Source organism: Oncorhynchus clarkii, chromosome 10 (genome assembly GCF_045791955.1).
Source record: "Oncorhynchus clarkii lewisi isolate Uvic-CL-2024 chromosome 10, UVic_Ocla_1.0, whole genome shotgun sequence".
NCBI classification, from domain to species: Eukaryota; Metazoa; Chordata; class Actinopteri; order Salmoniformes; family Salmonidae; genus Oncorhynchus; species Oncorhynchus clarkii.
Window position 1 is genome coordinate 63,074,326 of NC_092156.1, and position 20,494 is coordinate 63,094,819.

Genomic DNA, 20,494 nt, shown 5'->3' on the forward strand with positions numbered 1-20,494 from the left:
TGACAAGCGGACGGCACTGTCCTAACAATGTAATTACAATCTAGCAGGTTATCCGTCCTCTGAGTCTACGTAGCTAATTCACTGGTTGCCCCTCTTCACCCCTCTCCTCCCAGTGGCCCCGCTCCCATTGTATTCCCGTTAGCTAATCTGGAGGACTTTTGTTGCTTTCCTAATCCCATTGGAATGCTCCTCCATAGTTTCTCCCTCTCCTGTTTATCACTGGCCCATTACAAGACCTGCTATTGTAAGTCACTTCAAATAAAAAATCTAACATTTTATTTGCCAAATACAACTCTTGTAGATTTAACTGTGAAATGCTTGTTTACAACCCCTCACAACAATGCAGAGTTGAAACATTAAATGGTAACACACGAGGAATAAAATACAAGAATGGAGCTATATACAGGGAGGCCCAGTACCAGATTAATGTGCAGATATAGGAGGTATTTGAGGTAGATGCACTATATATACAGTGCTGTTATTGTGGAGTGGAAACGTCTGAAGCTCGTAGTGTGTAAATATTGTCTATCCTTGGTTGTAACACTCACTACAGAGTTCCAAACTGCCTCTGGAAGCAACGTCAGCACACAACTTTTTGAGAGTTTAATGAAATGGGCTTCCATGGCCCAAATGCATAGTGCCAACTGTAAAGTTTGGTGGATGAGGAATAATGGTCTGGGGCTGTTTCATGGTTTGGGCTAGGCCCCTTAGTTCAAGTGAAGGGAAATCTTAACGCTGCAACATACATTCTAGACGATTCTGTGCTTCCAACTTTGTGGCAACAGTTTGAGGAAGGCCCTTTCCTGTTTCAGCATGACAATGTCCCTGTGCAGAACGCAAGGTCCATACAGAAATGGTTTGTCAAAGATCGGTGTGGAGGAACTTGACTTTCCTGCACAGAGCCCTGACCTTATATGGTCGTTAAGCAAACCCCCTCTGAAGGATGTGTTTTAGACGGACTAGTTTAATTTCATCCCATAAATAACGAGAGGTTGCTTTCTTCCTCACCTCAGATTTCCCTTGCCTTCTCACTACTCTTTCTCATTCGGTCTCTCGACTGCCACGTATTAGTCTCCCCTCTCCTTTTTTCCTTTTGCTTTCCTCGCCTGATATTGGTCTCTTTCCTCTCCGTCGTAGCTGGTCAAACGGATGCTTAAAACATGGATTCATGGGAGCCTCCTCAGTCTACTGGGCTTGGACTGACTCCCCAGCGCCTGCCTGCCATCCATCTCTGCCATCTTGTCACTTTGGGATGTGTCTGTCACAGGCACATGCTCTCACAGGCATGCACACACACACACACACACACACACCAACTTCCACTACCACTCTTGTGAGAGTGGGATGATTTGAAATGTTCTAAAGTTTTAGTCTGGTCCCAAATGGCTAGCTACCCTACCCCCTCCTTCCTCTCTTCTGAATTACTTAACTTGTTATGCCTGCAATCCCAATACCGGGATCGATATGACAACTACCAGTGAAAATAGAGGGCGCCAAATTCAAACCACAAATCTCATAATTACAATTCCTAAAACATACATGTATGTGTCTTATATCATTTTAAAGGTACTCTTGTTGTTAATCCCAATGTGTCCGATTTCAAATAGGCTTTTCAGCGAAAGCACTACAAACGATTATGTTAGGTCTCCACCAAACCATAATAAGCACAGCCATTTTCCAGCGAAATATAGCATTCACAAAAAGCAGAAGTAAAGAAAATGAATCACTAACCTTGAATTTTCTTCATCAGATGACACTCATAGGACTTCATGTTACACAATACATGCATGTTTTGTTTGATAAAGTTCATATTTATATTTTTTTTTTTTTTTTTTTTACAGTTTACATTGGTTTATTAGATTCACTAGTTCCAAAAACATCAAGTGATTTTGCATAGCCACATCGTTTCAACAGAAATACTCATCCTAAATGTAGAATTATAGATATACCTCTCCTTAATGCAACGGCTGTGTTAGATTTCAAAAAAAGTTTACGGAAAAAGCAACACATGCAATAATCTGAGACGGCGCTCAGAACAGAAGCCAAATTAGCCACCATGTTGGATTCATCAGAAACCAGAAAATACATGATGTTTCCTTACCTTTGATGAACTTCATCAGAATGCAGTCCTAGGAATCCCAGGTCCACAATAAATGCTTGATTTGTTCGAAAATGCCTGTTATTTATGTCCAATTAGCTACTTTGGTTAGGGCGTTTGGTAAACAATTCCAAAGTCAAAGCCTGTCCACTATAACGTGACAATGTCCAAAAGTTCCGTCAGTAGAAACATGTCAAACGATGTACTGAATCAATCTTTAGAATGTTGTTTACATATCATGAATAACGTTCCAACCGGAGAATTGTGAATGCATGGTCAACTCATGGCAGTGGTGACTATTTCCTGTGTCATTCGACACCCCCCCCCCCCCCCCCCCTTCACATTAGTCATCAGACAAAGTTCTATTGACTGTTGACATCTAGTGGAAGGCGTTGGAAGTGAAAACTCATCCATATCTCGCTGTAATTTCAATGAGAGCTTGGTTGAAGATCTGCCACCCCCAGAAAAAATCCAAACAGGAAGTGGAATTTCTCAGGTTTTTGCCTGCAATAGGAGTTCTGTTATACTCAGACATAATTCAAACAGTTTTTAGAAACTTCAGAGTATTTTCTATCCAATATTACTAATAATATGCATGAGACTAAGGAGCTGGCCGTTTACAATGGGCACCTTTTCATCCAAGCTACTCAATACTGCCCCTGCAGTCATAAAGTTAAGCTGTCCTCAGTGGACAAGTCACTGTTGTGGAACGTTCCAGAATGGTGCGTTTTTTAACTACTCAAACGGTCTCTCTGATTCCAACTAGTTTTCCATCCCAGCATGACTGTTTACTAGTTTTCCAGTGTTTCTGGTTAGTTTGATAACAATATAAAATAATATTTGATTTGTCACATGCGCCAAATACAACGGGTCTAGACTTTACACTGAAATGCTTGTTTGCGAACCCTTCCCAACAATGCAGAGTTAAAAATAAGTGTGCAAAGCTGTTAAGGCATAGGGTGGCTACTTTGAAGAATCTCTAAAATGAAATATATTTTGATTTAACACTTTTTTTGGTTACTACATGATTCCATATGTGTTGTCTTCACTATTATTCTACAATGTAGAAAATAATGCAGATAGTCCGGGTAACTATTTAGCGTTCTTAACGCTTGGGGATTGAAGCTGTCTCGGAGCCTTTTGGTCTGAGATCCGATGATCCGGTGACATTTTCCAGAGTGAACAGTTTATGACTTTAGTCTTTGGCAATTTCAGGCCTTCGTTTTACACCGCCTGATCTAGAAGTCCTGGATGGCAGGGAGCTCGGCCCCAGTGATGTACTGGGCAGTCCGCACAACCTTCTGTAGCGCTTTGCGGTCGGTTAGCAGTTCAAATGTATTGTTTCTCAGTCTTCAAGCTACAAAATGTTTTTTCTTTTTTGCGAGTGTTGTCTTGGCAACGGCTAGAGACATGATAAATTACACAGTGTGCCGTGCAGGCCTTTTCTTTTGACAGTATCTACAGAGGCATCGGTTTTCTAAAAGGTTGGGATGTGCATATCACCTTCAGTATACTTCACAATAAATAGATATCTTCCAGACGCAGAGAGAAAACAATGCTTTATTTAAAGATTTTCCTTTTAACGTTTTTATATATAAAATATGGATCTGTTTTCCTCTGTTGCTTCACTATAAGATCAGTGGAAAGAGAAGTCGTTGTGGGTGATTTTCAATAGTACATTTCTTCAATTCTGCACCTTTTTTTAACATGACTACTACTGGCGTCTCAAGTGGTCAGACTCAGAACCCCATCTAGGAACTTCAGGTTTTCTTGTCTGTTTTTGGACAGTACCTGGGGAAAGGGAGACTGATAGTAGAAGCATAGGCAGAAGGTGGCTGAGACTGGGCTGGCTCGCTGGGGGGGGGTTGTGGTTTTTGAGTCAAGACCACTACTGCTTGACCAGATTCTGACACTCAGATCCCCATCTCTATGGTCGTTAAGCAACCCCCCCCCCCAACTTGGCTCTGAAGGATGTGTTTTAGACGGACTAGTTTAATTTCATCCCATTTGCTTTTAAATTGTGTGTGTCGGCTATCGTACACTAGACTAAAGGTCTTGTCCTTGGCGACTTGTAAAGCTCCCCGTTTGATGCAGAAGGTTATCTGAAACTGTCTCAAGCAGTGGGGATGTTGAGTCTTTTTCTCTCTTGGAAGCCGCGCTTTCGAACAGAAACACACCACTTCTCCGTGCTACAGCCTGTTAACTCAAGGCCGTTGATTGGGCTGATCTTGGATCCTCTACATGCTTTTCCTTCTTATTAGAGCTGTGAGGCAGTGAAGCCCCACTTCATAACCACTGCACCCCCCAAACGACACACAATCCCACTCTCACACACAACCCGCGCCTTCCTTACACACATCAAAACGAAATGCCCAGTTGCCCAATTACATAGTAAGGACATTATTCACACACACGATTCTGTGCCAAAATAAACCAGTGTAATTTCAAGCCATCTCCCCGATTCCCCCTCTGTGCTACTAAGACTCATTTTGGTCTGACAGCATGAGCACCACCTACTGCTGGAGCCCCGCCTTGACCATCTTCACAACCAATCATTATATCCCTTGGAGTTCAGCCAAGCGCTAATGCCAAATCCTGCAGAGCCCCCACCAGGAAATATTGACAATGCATTTTTATTCATGGTTTGTTTATTGGCTATACATTTGGAACACTGTCATTATCCCCTTTCAGACTGCTACCATATGTAAACTCACACCCGGACATTACTTCAATAAGTAAGCAAGTTTGATTAAATGTGTTTATTTGCAGTTATTTATTTTTGCGGGGAACACTTTTCTTCCCCAGAAAGTCATAGGTTGTGTGTGTTAATGTATGTAGATTCACGCTCATTGCATCTGTGCTTTTCAAAACCAATACACCTAGGAATAAGGATAATACCTTGTATGCAAATCTAAATATCAGAGAAATTATTTTCAGCGGGTGATTTATGAGCTCGCCCCACGTACTGTCTCTGCACTCTGTGGCCTTCTACGGCTGCAAACAATCCGACCATAAAGCTCTTTGTTACTTCCACTTGGGAGAAGTGACGCTTTGTGCGTTTTAGTTATTTATCTGATCCATTGTTAGCCCAGGCAGCGCCGCTGCACACATTCAGATATGCTTTGTTGTTTTCGTACATATTTATTCGCTGCTAATGTTTCTTTTGAATAGTCGTCTGTATAGTTGTTGTGAAGTAGGCTAAACTCTTGTAATTTTTTTTTTTAAGATCCTTGGGACTCAAAGGGGTGCACATTTCTGCACTACACACCTGATTCCACTAGTAAAAGGTTTGACGATGAGTTGAGTAGATTCGGGTGTGTTGTGTTAGGGCAAAAAAACACACATGCACCCTGGATTACCAGAATTAAGAACCACTGGATCAGGCTGTTGCTTTACTGTGATTACAGTTGGATTTCAGTAGCTCCACATGCTGGCATTTCTCACCCTTTTATATTAACATCAGCGATCGGAGTAGTAACTGTACAATTACTGGTGTGATACGAAGTGAAGAGAATATGATGAGCATAACAGTCCAGTCCATACCAGGTGAGTGGATATTATCACCACCGTTTGTCTACTAGAAGGGGTAAACCACTATGCTAGAGGCTAGCCTGTCTTTCACTCCCTGTAGAGCTGGTGCTGCTAACAGTAACACCACCAGCCAGCCCTATAGTCAGTCGCTCTTTATCTACTGTGGTGAATAGAATTCACTCTGCGTGGTCTCCCCTCAGCGGATCACAGAATAAATACCAGCTCTTTCACAGTTTCCCGCAGATGAAACTGTCCGATAATACAGGGCAGGTGAGACTGGGAAGCCATGCTGGGTAAAGCTGAGCCGGATTGAGCCAGCGGCTCCTAAAGCTCTGATGATGCGGGGAAGATATCAGGCGGGCTCAGCACAGAGCCATGGGGGACAACCAATCCTATCTCTGCAGTTTAGGGGGGTTTCAGGGGGTGTTGGCAGATAAGGCGGGCACCCGCTGTATGTGACCTTTTGCCAGAGTGAAATTGTGTGTTTGTGTAGAGAGCTGCAGACCTCCCAAGCATGATGGTACGGTAGATATACTAATCGAGCCAGGCCCTTTTATAGTGCTTAGTGTCTCTCTCACACACACACACAGACACACACCTCCATTAAGTTGGAAGGGGGTGCTTTTAAAGATGACAGCTGGGGTTGGTAGATTTCCTGTTTCGTCTTTAGTTCTCGGTATTGGACTCAGCCTGCTGTTGAGGGTTTATCGACCGCCCCCATACAGTACACGTGTGTGTGTGTGTGTGTGAACACACAAAATTGCACCCCTCATCACTCCGCAGGGTTTACTGAGGCCTCCCTCCCTCCCTTAGTCACCGCTCACCATCATCCCGAGCCTGTCCGATAGATAATTGACTCTCTCTCTCTCTCTCCCTTTATTTTCCCCTCCCTCTTTCCCCTCGCTGTCTCTTACCTACAGGTATAAAGGACGTGATTTATTTGTCAGACAAGTACCACGACATCCCTGAAATGACTGCCTCCAGACGGCTGCTTAACTTGGCAGGGATCCAATACAAGTGAGTCTTCTGAGCCGCCGTGTGTGTTGCCCCTGGATGGAGGGACGAGGATGTTATGATGACTTAATTGACATCTGACAGTTTTGTGTGAAGAGGTTTCCAAACAAACAGGGTTGGGGTTTAGATGGCGCTCCCCTCAGAGTTACATGTGTCTTTGAACCTGTATTTCAGAGGGTTTGCGGGGTGGGGTTAGTGCCTGGATAGGGGTGTAAACCTACCCACTAACTACCTGCCCTGGGACTACTGGGGGGTCAGCAGTGGAGAGTGAGATTAAGGGGTGGAGAGATGGCTTTTAGGGGAGGGGATGAGAAGGGGCGGTGTGATGGAAGGAGCAGGTAGATATTTTGGTAATGTCGTCTTGTCTATGTGTCTACATATTCTATACTGAACAAAAATATAAACACAACATGTAGTGTTGGTTTCATGAGTGGAAATAAAATATCCCAGAAATGTTCCATATTAACGAAAGCTTATTTCTCTCATTCTGTGCACAAATTTGTTTACATCCCTGTTAGTGAGCATTAATCCTTTGCCAAAATAACCCATCCACCTGACAGTTGTGGCATATCAAGAAGCTTATTAACCAGCATGGTCATTACACAGGTGCACCTTGTGCTGGGGACAATAAAAGGTCACTCTAAAATGTGCAGTTTTGTCACACAACACAATTCCATAGATGTCTCAAGTTTTGAGGGAGCAGGCAATTGGCATGCTGACTGCAGGAATGTCCTCCAGAGCTGTTGCCAGAATTTCTCTACCATGAACCGCCTCTGTTTTAGATAATTTGTCAGTAAGTCCAACAGGTCTTTTATCGGGAAGTGGTTTGCTGATGACAACGTTGTGAACAGAGTGCCCCGTGGTGGTGGGGTTATGGTGTGGGCAGGCATAAACGAGATTAAAACACAATTGAATTTTATTGATGGCAATTTGAATGCACAGTGATGTCGTGATGAGATCCTGAGGTTTATTGTCGTGCCATTCACCAACCGCCATCACCTCAATGTATCAGAATGATAATGCACAGCCCCATATTGCTAAAATCTGTACACAATTCCTGGAAGTGAAAATGTCCCAGTTCTTCCATGGCCTGCATACTTGGACACTGAGCATGTTTGGGATGCTCTGGATTGATGTGAAGCAGTGTGTTCCAGTTCCCGCCAATATCCAGCAATGCTCTGGATTGATGTGTACGACAGCGTGTTCCAGTTCCCGACAATATCCAGCAATGCTCTGGATTGATGTGTACGACAGCGTGTTCCAGTTCCCGACAATATCCAGCAATGCTCTGGATTGATGTGTACGACAGCGTGTTCCAGTTCCCGCCCAATATCCAGCATCTTCGCACAGCCATTGAAGAAGAGTGGGACAACATTCCACAGGCCACAGTCAACAACCTGATCAAGTCTATGAGAAGGAGATGTGTTGCACTGCACGAGGCAAATGGTCACACCAGATACCGACTGGTTTTCTGAGCCATGCCCCTACCTTTTATGTATATCTGTATTCCCAGTCATGTGAAGTCCATAGATTAGGGCCTAAAATGTTTTTCAATTGACTGATTTCCTTATATGAACTGTAACTCAGTCAAATCTTAAATTGTTCCATGTTGCATTTATGTTTTTGTTCAGTGTATACATTTTAGAAGTTCATATACAAACATTGGAAGCATTTAATGAGACAAATGTACAACTCTCGTTTGGCATCAGTCATGGCTGCAGCATTTCTTAATGACCAAGCCCCAAAACTAGGCCAAATCATGAAGTTCAGCCCCCCTTTAAGAATTATATCTTCATATTTTTACAATGCGATGCGGCACATTGCCAAAGATCCTTCTACAGGCTTTCTTATTACCAAATGAAAGCCTATAGCCGACAAATCAAATCAAAGTTCATCACATGCGCCGAATACAACAGGTATTCGACCTTACAGTGAAATGCTTACTTACAGGCTCTAACCAATAGTGCGGAGAAAACCTTTACATTCAATGTTGTTTAGATAATCAAATAGTTGAATTGAAACCTAAATAATTCCCAGAATCAAATAGGCTATAGGCTGCAAAAATGCACAGGTTTAAACTGGCTGTGAACGGTCGAATTGAACCAGGCTGTGCTTCCATCTACTGGGTTGTCCTCCTTGTCCACAATGACTCCAAACTGCCGATTTCAGTCGAGCAGCACCAGGTGTATTTCACCATCGTAACCTTTGTTTTTATTTCTCCTGTTATGTTAACCATTTTCACGTGAGCTAGGAGTCAGGGAAAATAAACTTTGCAGCGTAATGTCACGTGGCAGAAGGAAACGCAAGCTCTGCACATCGACAAATTAGTATGTTTTTTTGCGGAACCGTAGGTATCCGACCCTGTTGCAGGACTTTAACACACTGAACAACACATACATACTCTCTAGATACACATATACACACTGGGAAAAATAGAAATTCACCCACAAACGTCTATCTGCAGGTACATGAATAAACAGAACTTTATCATTGATTCCCATTGAAATGTCCTTTGCTACTTAACACACACACACACACAGAAATCTCCCACTGAGCCACATTAAACACACAGGGTTGCAGCTCAGGTATTTAAATACAGTCTTAATACTTCATCCTCGACAGATCAACTAAGACTTTTACTGTTGGAGACAGGAAGCCAGAGGAGACAAGAAATAGGCTGTGTTCCAAATGGCACCCTATTCCTTATGTAGTGCACTACTTTATGGCACTACCCATAGGGCTCTGGTCAAAAGTAGTGCACTCTACAAGGAATAGGGTGCCATTTGGGATGTACTTACACTGATTCAATTATTTTTTTAAATTAATATAGCAATATTTGAAGATTTGTTCAAATGGGCTACCAGTCTATGGAGGTGTAGAGGTTAACGCCACTAGCTGGTTTGAGGATGTCCTCTACATGCGCACACACACCTATTCAGGTTGTCCTCTAGCTCAGGGTTTCCCATACTCAAGCTTTGATTATTTTAATCAGCTGTATAGTGCTAGGGCAAAAAAACATGTGCACCCAGGGGGTCCCCAGGACCGAGTTTGGGAAACAAGGCCAAATCCCTGAGCTGATCATGTACTTCCTCCTACACGTTTGCAATGACTATTTTATTCCTCTCCTTTCAGACCTCCTTTTTCTTTCCGTCTCTATCCATCTTCTCTGTCCGTTGGCGTTTGGACCGAAAGCGTGTATTAAATTGGACTGTTAACTGGATCTCATACTCAATAGAAGTTTCAAGGGACATTTTTGACCTTGAGGAAAATCAATGAACGAATGTCTGAATCAGTGTTGACGCAGTATAACCAGTTGAATTGCCCTTAGTATTTGCAGATAGGAATTATTGCCTTCGTTGAAGGCTGAAACGTTTATCTTAACTCCACTTAAATAAAACACATTTTTGTGTTGAGCAAGTGTTACGCCTTATCCTTCCTTATGATTACTTTTTTTGGTAGAACCTCGACTCACGTTGGTTGAGCGCCGTCCCATTGCCATAGATAGGAATTAGAGAAATACAATTTACTGTAATTTGTCAAATGTTGTGGACTGAACTGTAGCCTTTGAGAATTCTTCTGCGAATGGATAATCCGCCTTTATCATCTCCTACTGGCTAACGCGCAATCCCAGGAGAATAAAGTGGATGAGCTCCGTTCGAGACTATCCTACCAATGGGACATTAACTGTAATATCTTATGTTTTACCGAGTCATGGCTAAACAAGGATATGGATAATATACAGTTGGCTGGGTTTTCTGTGCATTGGCAAGACAATAGCAACCTCCGGTAAGACGAGGGATGGTGGTTTTTCAAATTTGTCAACAACGGCTGATGCGCGTGATCTCTAATATTAAGTTTCAAGGTTTTGTTCGCCTGAGGTAGAGTACCTCATGATAAGCTGTAGACAACACTATTTACCAAGAGTGTTTATCATAAACCGATGCAGGAACTAAGACCGCACTCGACGAGCTGTATAAGGCCATAAGCAAACGAGAATGCTCACCAAGAAACGGTGCTCCTAGTGGCCGGGGACTTTAATGCAGGAAATCTTAAATCCTTTTGACCTAATTTCTACCAGCATGTTAAATGTGCAACCAGAGGACAACTCTAGAACACCTTTACTCCACACACAGAGACAAATACAAAGCTCTCCCTCTCCCTGAATTTGGCAAATCTGACCATGATTCTATCCTCCTGATTTTTGCTTACAAGCAAGAACTCAGGCAGAAAGTACCAGTGACTAGCTCATTACGGAAGTGGTCTGATGCAGATACTAAGCTACAAGACTGTTTTCCCACTATGCCCTCCGACAAACCATCAAACAGGCATAAATAAGCGTCAATATGGGACTAAGATGGAATCCTACGACACCGGCTCTGACGCTCGTCGGATGTGGTGGAGCTTGCAAACTATTACGGAATAAAGAAGAGAATCCCAACTGCAAGCTGCCCAGTGACGCGAGCCTACCAGACGATTTAAATGTATTCTATGCTTGCTTTGAGGCAAGCAACACTGAACCATACATTAGAGCACCAGCTGTTCCGGACGACGGTGTGATCACGTTCTCTGTAGCCGATGTAAGACCTTTAAACAGGTTAAACATTCACAAGCCCTGCGGCCTACCAGGACTCGTACTCAGAGCATGCACTGACCAACTGGCAAGTGTCTTCACTGACATTTTCAACTTCTCCCTGACCGAGTTTGTAATAACTACATGTTTCAAGCAGAACACCATATTCCCTGTGCCCAAGAACGCCAAGGTGGCCTGCCTAAATGACTACAGCCCTGTAGCACTCACGTCTGTAGCCATGAAGTGCTTTGAAAGGTTGGACATAGCTCACATTAACACCATCCCAGAAACCCTAGACCCACTACAATTTGCGTACCACCCCAATAGATCCACAGATGACGCAATCTCCATTGCACTCCAAACTGCCCTTTCCCACCTGGACAAAAGGAACACCTATGTGAGCATGCTGTTCGTTGACTACAGCTCAGCATTTAACACCAAAGTGCCCTAAACACCTCCCTCTGCAACTGGATCCTTGACTTCCTGACGGGCCCCCCCCAGGTGGTAAGAGTAGGCAACAACACATCTGCCACGCTGATCCTCAACACGGGGGCCCCTCAGGTGCATGCTTAGTGCCCTGTTGTACTCCCTGTTCACCCACGACTGCGTGGCCATGCACAACTCCAACACTATCATTGTTTGCCAACAACAACGGTGGTCGGCCTGATCACCGACAACAATGAGGCAGCCTACAGGGAGGAGGTCAGACTGCCAGGACAACTTCTCCCTCAGCGTGAGCAAGACGAGCTGATTGTGAACTACAGGAAAAGTGGGGCCGGGCACACCCCCATTCTCATTGATGAGGCTGTAGTGGAGCAGGTTGAGTGCTTCAAGTTCGTTGGCGTCCATATCACCAACAAATTATCATGGTCCAAACACGTCAGGAAGAGGGGAAGACCATGCCTATTCCCTCTCAGGAGTGAAAAGATTTGGCATGGGTCCTCAGTTATACAGCTGCACCATCATGCATCACTGCATCCAACCGCAAGGTGCTACAGAAGTTATTACATACAGCCCAGTACATCACCGGGGCCAAGCTTCCTGTCATCCAGGACCTCTATACCAGGCGGTGTCAGAGGAAGGCCCTAAATTGTCAAATGCTCCTGCCACCCTAGTCAGACTGTCCTCTCTGCTACCACACAGCAAGTAATTAGACAGGTAATTAAATGTCTACCCGGACTATTTGCATTGACCCCCCCCCCCCCATTTTTTTATCTATGCATAGTCACTACCTACATAGCCCCTACCTACATGTACAGTATCAGTCAGTTTGGATGCACCTACTCATTCAAGGGTTTTTCTTTATTTGTACTATTTTCTATATTGTAGAATAGTGAAGACAAACTATAAAATAGCTAAAGTAACCAAAACAAATTGTTAAACAAATTAAAATATATTTTAGATTCTTCAAAGTAGCCACCCTTTGCCTTGACAGCTGAGTGTGCAAAGCTGTCGGCAAGCCAAAGGGGGGCTACTTTGAAGAATCTCAAATATATTTTAATTCGTTTAACAATTTGTTTTGGTTACATGATTTTATAGTTTGTCTTCACTATTCTACAATATAGAAAATAGTACAAATAAAGAAACTCTTGTTTGGTGCGTCCAAACTTTTGATTGGTACTGTACATATTACCTCGACTAACCTGTACCCCTGCACATTGGCACGGTACCGGTACCCCCTGTATATAGCCTCATATTTTTTAGGAGGTAATTCTTTCTTTAAAAAAAAAATCTGCGTTGTTGGTTAAGGGCTTGTAAGTAAGCATTTCACGGTAAGGTCTGCACCTGTTGTATTTTGGCGCATGTGACAAATGACATTTGAGTGAGAACATCTTTGGCCTTGGGATTTAAAAGCAGGTTTGCAAGCAGCATTCATTCCGTGTGTGTGCGCGACTGAACAGGCTAAGGGTGTGTCTGTGCAGGACGGTGGGTCTGTCTTCAGAAAGAAAGGTGTCCTGGAATGCTATTATTGATGGCATTTTAAAAGGCAGCAAGGCTTTTAGTGTGTCGTGCAGTGGTGGACTGTGACGCTACAGTGCCTCTTCTCTTCTGCTTGGGCACGTACGCCACGACAAGGTGTTAAGAAACTGCTTTATAGAAAGGTTAGTGGCTTGCCATTTCACTGCAGTAATGGTAGCTGTTATGATACAAAACTTTGTTTACGTCCTGAATGGTACCCTAGGCACTGGTCAAAAGTAATGCACCACATAGAGAACAGGGTGCCATTTGGGATGTAGCCTGTGATACTCTATTGCGCTTGACCCACAGAGGCATAAGAGTGATTAGGACAGGAGGAGTCTGCTTTGGGGACCTTGGCAGGGGGCGATAGGGGGGCAGAATGAGCCCCTGGTCCTGGTCATTACCTCCTAGAGTGGGCGGCTGCTCCAACCTACACCCCCTCTCCTTCTCCCCAACGGGCTTGTGGGTAATTGAACCCCCCCAGAGCTCCTTCCTGGGCGCAGGAGGATATTAAGTTGAAGTGTGGGGAGAAATCATCTGAAAGCTATGAGTTTCTTCTTAACTGTCTCCCCTTCATCTTTGTCCCTGCTTCCTCTCACCCTATTGTCTCTCACTCAAAACCAGTCCCTGTGCTGAAAAAGTTCCAGGAAAAGTTCATAGCTTCACAAAAAGAGTGACTTGCTTTTTCTCCTTTTCTCATCACGCTGTTTGTCTGTTCCCAGGCAGTTCAAGCCCAAGCGAAGCAAGTTTGTCATCGATTTTAATTCTATTAACTCTGGGATGTTCAACGGAACAGGCTGAATACACTCACCTTGAGAAAGAGGAGAGGGAAAGAGTGGGTGCTTTGATGTCTACTCCTCCCCTCAATCTACCACACCTAGAGGAACTCAAGTATGTCTACTGTAAATGTTGAAAATCATATAGAAACATTCATTGGAAAGGTTTTGCTTTTGTTTTTTTACAGTGCAAAAAGTGATTTGAGTTGTGAAATTGTGAAAATTTACATTGGGTCTCATGGAGTTACTTTTACTGTGGTCTCGTTAAACATTTATTTAAAAAAAAAAAAATCAATCAGGATACTCTTCCACTGAGTTTTACGGTTTTAGACCAACTACTGATTTTGTAGTTCTAAGTGTTAGACTAAATGTATTAGTACCATATTAGGTCACAAATGTTGGGTTACTGAAACACTAAACCATATCATATTGTGTGCTGCACATGCAATGTCAACCAAATAAAACTGAGAAATGTTTTAAAATCATTCAAGTGTACAGTCTGTTTATGCAAAATTATAGAAACTGCTGTAGCTTTGTCTCATAACTTTGAATAGAAGAGCAATCAGCTGGTAGAAGTACTCTCTACTTTGAGGAATTGGAGATTTTGTCAAAGTACAGACATAATATTTTGGGTGATATCCGAGCATAGATCTGCTGGACATGAAGTGGTGCATGTGTGTAATACTGTGAATATGCAATATGCAGGTCAATTCAATACCCCACACTAAACTATGCTGTTCAATTTCACTGGACCCCACGTTCTCCCAAGTGGCGCAGCGGTCTAAGGTACTGCATCCCAGTGCAAGAGGCGTCACTGCAGTCCCTGGTTCGAATCCTGGATGCATCACATCCGGCCGTGATTGGGAGTCCCATAGGGTGGCGAACAATTATCCCAGCGTCATCCGGGTTTGGCCGTCAAGAACAAATTCTTATTTACGTTAACGGACTTGCCTAGTTAAAAAAAATTGAGCTGGTGGTTGGACCCAGACAAAGTGGGAGAGAAATGGAATAGAAGGATAACTCCATATTAGATGCGCTGCTCAAAACAGCCTCCATGTAGACAGAATTTGAAATCGTTCCCACTCACACCTGACAAAAAAAGGCAGCGAGTGAAGTGGTAATAAAATAACCTGGCATTTCCATCTTTCCCCAGCCTTGAAACAAGTGTGTGTGAATGAAGAGGAAGGTAGAATGAGAAAGTAATTGATTAGCCTGCGTCTGATCTAGAGGGTGTTGATATGGTGAGTCTCAGGAGAGGGTTCGGAGAGGTCTGTGGGACACCACACTCTTTTTTTCCGTTCTCTTCTCCCCCGACCTCTTTTCCTCCCTACCCTTCATGCTCTTTAATAGGTGTCATCCTCTGAGGTGCTCTATCCTCCACAGATTAACAAGGGGAGAGACTCCTGTGAGTTCAAGAGCTTTGGAAAGGAGCAAGGCAGTGCATGCACATCTTACCCTGGTTCCCTCTCTACCTCCAGCTTGTCAGGGCCTCTGTTGGCCAATAAACCCTCTCATGTCTACATCTCATCTTCCCCGAATCGCCTTACTAGTATTACCTGAACTGCTTTTGTCCTGCATGCTCACATCTGATTTTGACATGAGTGTCTTAGGTTTGCCAACCAGCGTGGACGGCATGAGTGATTGCTGCAGTCATCGTATAAAAATGACACACCGGCCAGCCAGGGCTGGGGGGGAGGAGAGAGAGAGCATGGTGCGTAGTGGACCCACATTTATAGCTGGCCCCATGTGGAGGTACAGGTGGACAAGCCATCACTCTGGTTGTCATTTCCTGTCTCACTTTATCTGACTAAAGAAAAATATATTTAGGGGGATGCATTTTAGGATACAAAAATATACATTTGTAAATGTATTTGTAATACACTACTGTTCAAGTCTGGGGTCACTAAGAAATGTGCATTTCTTTAAAAAAAAATACATTTTCTTTCCATTAAAATAACATCAAATTGATCAGAAATATAGTGTAGACATTGTTAATGTTGTAAATGACTATTGTAGCCTGAAACGGCTGATAGGCGTTCAGAGGCCTATTATCAAAAACCATCAATCCAATGTTCCAATAACACGTGTTAGCTAATCCAAGTTTGAGAAACAGACGCCTCACAAGTCCTCAACTGGCAGCTTCATTAAATAGTACCCGCAAAACACCAGTCTCAACGTCAACAGTGAAGAGGCGACTCCGGGATGCTGGCCATCTAGACAGTTCCTCTGTCCAGTGTCTGTTATTTTGCCCATCTTAATCTGTTCTTTTTATTGGTCAGTCTGAGATATGGCTTTTTCTTCGCAACTCTGCCTAGAAGGCCAGCATCCCGGAGTCACCTCTTCACTGGCATATCAGCCATTATTTTCCTATCCGTGTGCATGCCAGTCTGGGACGATGGAATCCGATGTGAAAGGACAGATATGCAGGGGCTTGTCAACAACGTGTGAAATTGTCGCCTTGGCGATAGGGACAGAAACAGGAAATTCAGTGTAGAATGAGCCTCCTGCTTGACATAGATGCTCGGTTATAAATTAGCTATACACACATGCTAAGAGACTGGTAGATGGGTAACAGAAGCCGTTGATGGAAAAACATGCAAGCAAGCGCCCACACATAATCAACAAAAGCTACCTCGACAGGCCTTTGATTGCATTCGCTTTCTACAGATCACCACCGAAGCCTCTGATTGGAAAGAACAGATCATCCACAAACGTCTAAAAGACGTGATACTTCACGACAAATCACAGCTAGGGATGTGAAGTGGATTTCTGGGAAATAGCATATTACTGATCCCGATGCCTCACATCCCATCTGCTATTCCCGAGTGGGAAACGAGCTAAATAGTTCACAGCTGGACATACTATCTTTGATTAAGAACAACGAAAATAAGAGCTAGGGTGGAGAACGACAGAAGACAATACGTGTATTGGCGTCTTGTTTAATATTCACTCCACTGTATGTCAACACACGAGAGCGCAAACGCTGATAGTTTTGTGAGACGATTTGCGCGCACCTTGAAATTGATTTACAGTGTATACTACAGCAGATGGAGTGTACTGAACATGGCTAGAAACAAAAGACATCTTCAGCTGTGTGCTGAATGTGTCATATGTTTAAGTAGTTTTACGTTTAATTTCAAAGAGGATAGTTTTGACAGCTTAATGAAAACGGACTATATTTAAAGATATCACATTCATTCTGTTTACCCGATTTGAATATAGAACAAAGAGATGAGTTTCAATTTATGTTTAGACATTAACTTTTTCCCACGGTCTTCTTATATTTATTCCATTTCAAACAGGTAAAACCAAATCTAATCTCAAACTGCAATGTAAACCTTTTTCATCCGCCAAACATTCACACTCTCCTTATCTATTTACCCATCTATTTATCAATTTACCCATCTATTTATCAATTTACCCATCTTATCTAGAAATTCAGAAAGGGCAAGGCAAAGCACTGATGGTGTTCAAAAAGATCTACCTTACACAAAGGGGGTTCTTTGGTTGTCTGTATAGGATAACCCTTTTTGGTTCCAGGTAGAAATATTTTGTGTTCCATTTATAACCCTCTGGGGAAAGGGTTCCTACCTGGAACCAAAGGGGTTCTTCAAAGGGTTATCATATGGGGACAGCCGAAGAACCCTTTTAGGTTCTAGATAACACCTTTCTTCAAAGAGTGTAGGAAAAGATGATCCAGGCAATCTGTAGCAGACACAAACGCACATACGCACAAACGCAGACTCATCCATCCACCGCCCTCCTTACATTCCGACTAGGACGGACGGGCAATTTGTGACACACTCCATAGCTGTCTCCTCTGCTGAAAGACAGGACAGGAGAGTGTGGCCAAATAATAATCATTACACACTTGTCTCTTCCCATTAAGTCAGTGTGTTAGACTAATAACCGCTGCGGAAATAACTACTGCTTCGCAGGTTGACATTTTTTGGGATGAATCATGTTCTGGAGGCAGCTCTGCCCCGAAGGAAAACGCATGTGATTGTTTGAAGTCAACCTGCTACTGCTTCTCTCCGACAAGGAGGGTCACGCCGGTCTCCTAGCTAGCTGACAAATATCCTGGGTGGCTGTGGAAATGGTATGTGATTGCACGCCAATTAGACAGAGACAGGAAGTTTCTTCACTGTTCTGTAGATGTCAATCAGGCGTTTTGGGGAGAAACAGAGTGCTGAAGCACGCTGGAAGACATCTTTGTGTTCATGGTCAGAGAACAGAGGTATGCATGGTTGGTGTCGGTGGGACGTCAACATCGCTGTTGTAGAGAATATCCCCCTTCCTACATTACAAACCTATTCCCACCGGTAATAGACAGCCGACTCCATCTAATACTCAGGAAATGAATAGAGATGAATGAGAGACATGATGAGATCCATCTTTCTGTGGGGTCCTAATGATATCTCACAGGATAAATCTATCAAAGTAACAATTTGCTCTCTCTACCTGAGCAGATGTAATTGACTTCACAGAGCTGTCCTGTCACAGTGCCTGTGTAAAAATAGGGTCTCAACACTCCCACCTGGGAATAATATAACATTCCTGTGAAGATTCCCGGGATAACATCTTATCTCAAGAAAACAATTGTGGAGAGGTTCAATGACCTCTCACGCACAACACACACAGGAAGAAAGATAGAGTTGCTTTTCTTTAATAATCAGTGTTCTCCTCGCTGCACCGTGTAATTCATTATTGGTAATCTAGTCGAGGGGAAGAGTTGTTTCAGCTAAGAATAGGAAAGACAATTAGAGTGACAGAGGGAGAGAAATAAAGCGAGAAACAGAGAGAGAAGGGCTATCTATGTATCCCTTCTATATTACAGGTTGTAGGAATCAGGATGTGTCACAGTCGGCCAGCAGAGCCCCCAGGTCCGGGATTTTGGATTTCCTGCTCCGCCACACACACACACACACACACACAGTTGTCCTGGGAGCTTCTCTAATTGCTGTGGGAGCTGGTCAGAAGCAGTGATGGGTGTGCGTTTTACTAATGAAAGACTGAGCTGGCCATGGGCTAAATAATAAGTAACTCCTAAATACACACACACACACACACACACACACACGTGTGCAAAGGCCTACACACCCACACACTCTTTCTCTTTCTGACAACTCTCTCTGTGTGCGTGTGTGTGTGTACTGTACACAGATTTATCATGTCCTCCCTTAACCTCCCCTGCACTACAGAAGCTCCAACTCCTTCAAAAGTAGCGCACTATATAGGGAATAGGGTACCATTTGGGACAAATCCAGGGTACAGTTAATAGTTACACCATGCAACAGTAAAAGGGAAAATAAAGCCCAATTCTTCACATTATGTTTGGTCCATCTCCCAAATGAGTAATGGCCTATGCATACACAGTGGGCTCCAGCACAATGTCAAGCTAAATAGCTTTCCTATTATCCGCGGGAAGGAGCAATGCTGGCTGACTTCTTTTCCAATATAATTCAATGGGGATGGAATCTTGAGTGTTCTAGTGATACACTTTATGCACAACGTAGTTCATGGTGGTGAAATACGTTTTTCCCCGATGCCATTCACACCGAGAACACACACACACACACACACACACACACACACACACACACACACACACACACACACACACACACACAGGTAATTTTCAGCGGCAGAGATAGAACACGCAGCAGAATCTCCCACTTATTGCATCGCGCTAGTCGCCAATTATTGGTACTTCGTTCACTTCCTCCTCGCCCGGCTGTCATCTTGTTGTTAGGCAGGGTGGGCGTTTGTTGCTGTTCGGCAAGGGGAGAGCACTAGCTCTGAAGTGGAATGGCTCGTGTCCAAGTCTTTGTTATTTCACAAATTTCTGTTTTCATTTAGAAGATGAAAAGAGAGTCAACTGCATTTTAATCAGGCTTTTTCTCAACACCCCTCAGGGGGAAACAGCACACACATTCCCACTGTGGCTACACTGACTGGAGGTGTTGGGTGAAATACATTTTGTTCCCCCACGTAGAATCCTGACATGTGCCGGACTAAAGGCCTACCAGTGGAGGCTGCTGAGGAGAGGACGGCTCATAGTAATGCCCTGAATGGAGTGAATGGAATGTTATTCATCCCCTCAGCAGCCTCCACTGAGGCCTACTGTATAATACTTGTAAAAAGCAGTCATTCTCGCTGACTTCTTTTCCAATGTTATTCAATGGGGATGGAATCTTGAGTTGTTCTCTCGATACAGTTTATGCACAGCGAAGTTCATTGCGATGAGAGAAGCTTTTCACGATGCCGTTCACAGCGAGAATGAACACACGCGCACCACACACGTGCCACAATCTCCCACTTATTGCATTGTGATAGTCGTCAATTATTGGCCGAGCCGCCCTTCCTTAACTTCCTCCTCGCCCGCCTGGCTGTCATCTTGTTGTTAGGCAGGGTGGGCGTTTGTTGTTACATTTTGTTCCTTCCTGGTCAATTCCTACAGACGAGCTGTTAAAAGAGGAGAGCTAGTCTTAGTTTTTGAGCTCTGAAGTGGAATGGCTTGTGTCCAAGCCTTTGTTATTTCACTCC

General features: G+C 43.6%; 1 protein-coding gene across 1 annotated transcript in view; it reads left to right on the forward strand.

The window, feature by feature from the left end:
* Window positions 1-14,433, forward strand: part of LOC139419709 (deoxycytidylate deaminase-like) — a 35,401-nt gene extending 20,968 nt beyond the window's left edge. The window contains exons 5-6 of the mRNA XM_071169694.1: window positions 6,550-6,646; window positions 13,895-14,433. Coding sequence (XP_071025795.1) covers window positions 6,550-6,646; window positions 13,895-13,973 — 176 coding nt within the window. The 3' untranslated portion in view covers window positions 13,974-14,433. The remainder of the gene's footprint in view (window positions 1-6,549; window positions 6,647-13,894) is intronic.
* Window positions 14,434-20,494: the final 6,061 nt, after the last annotated feature.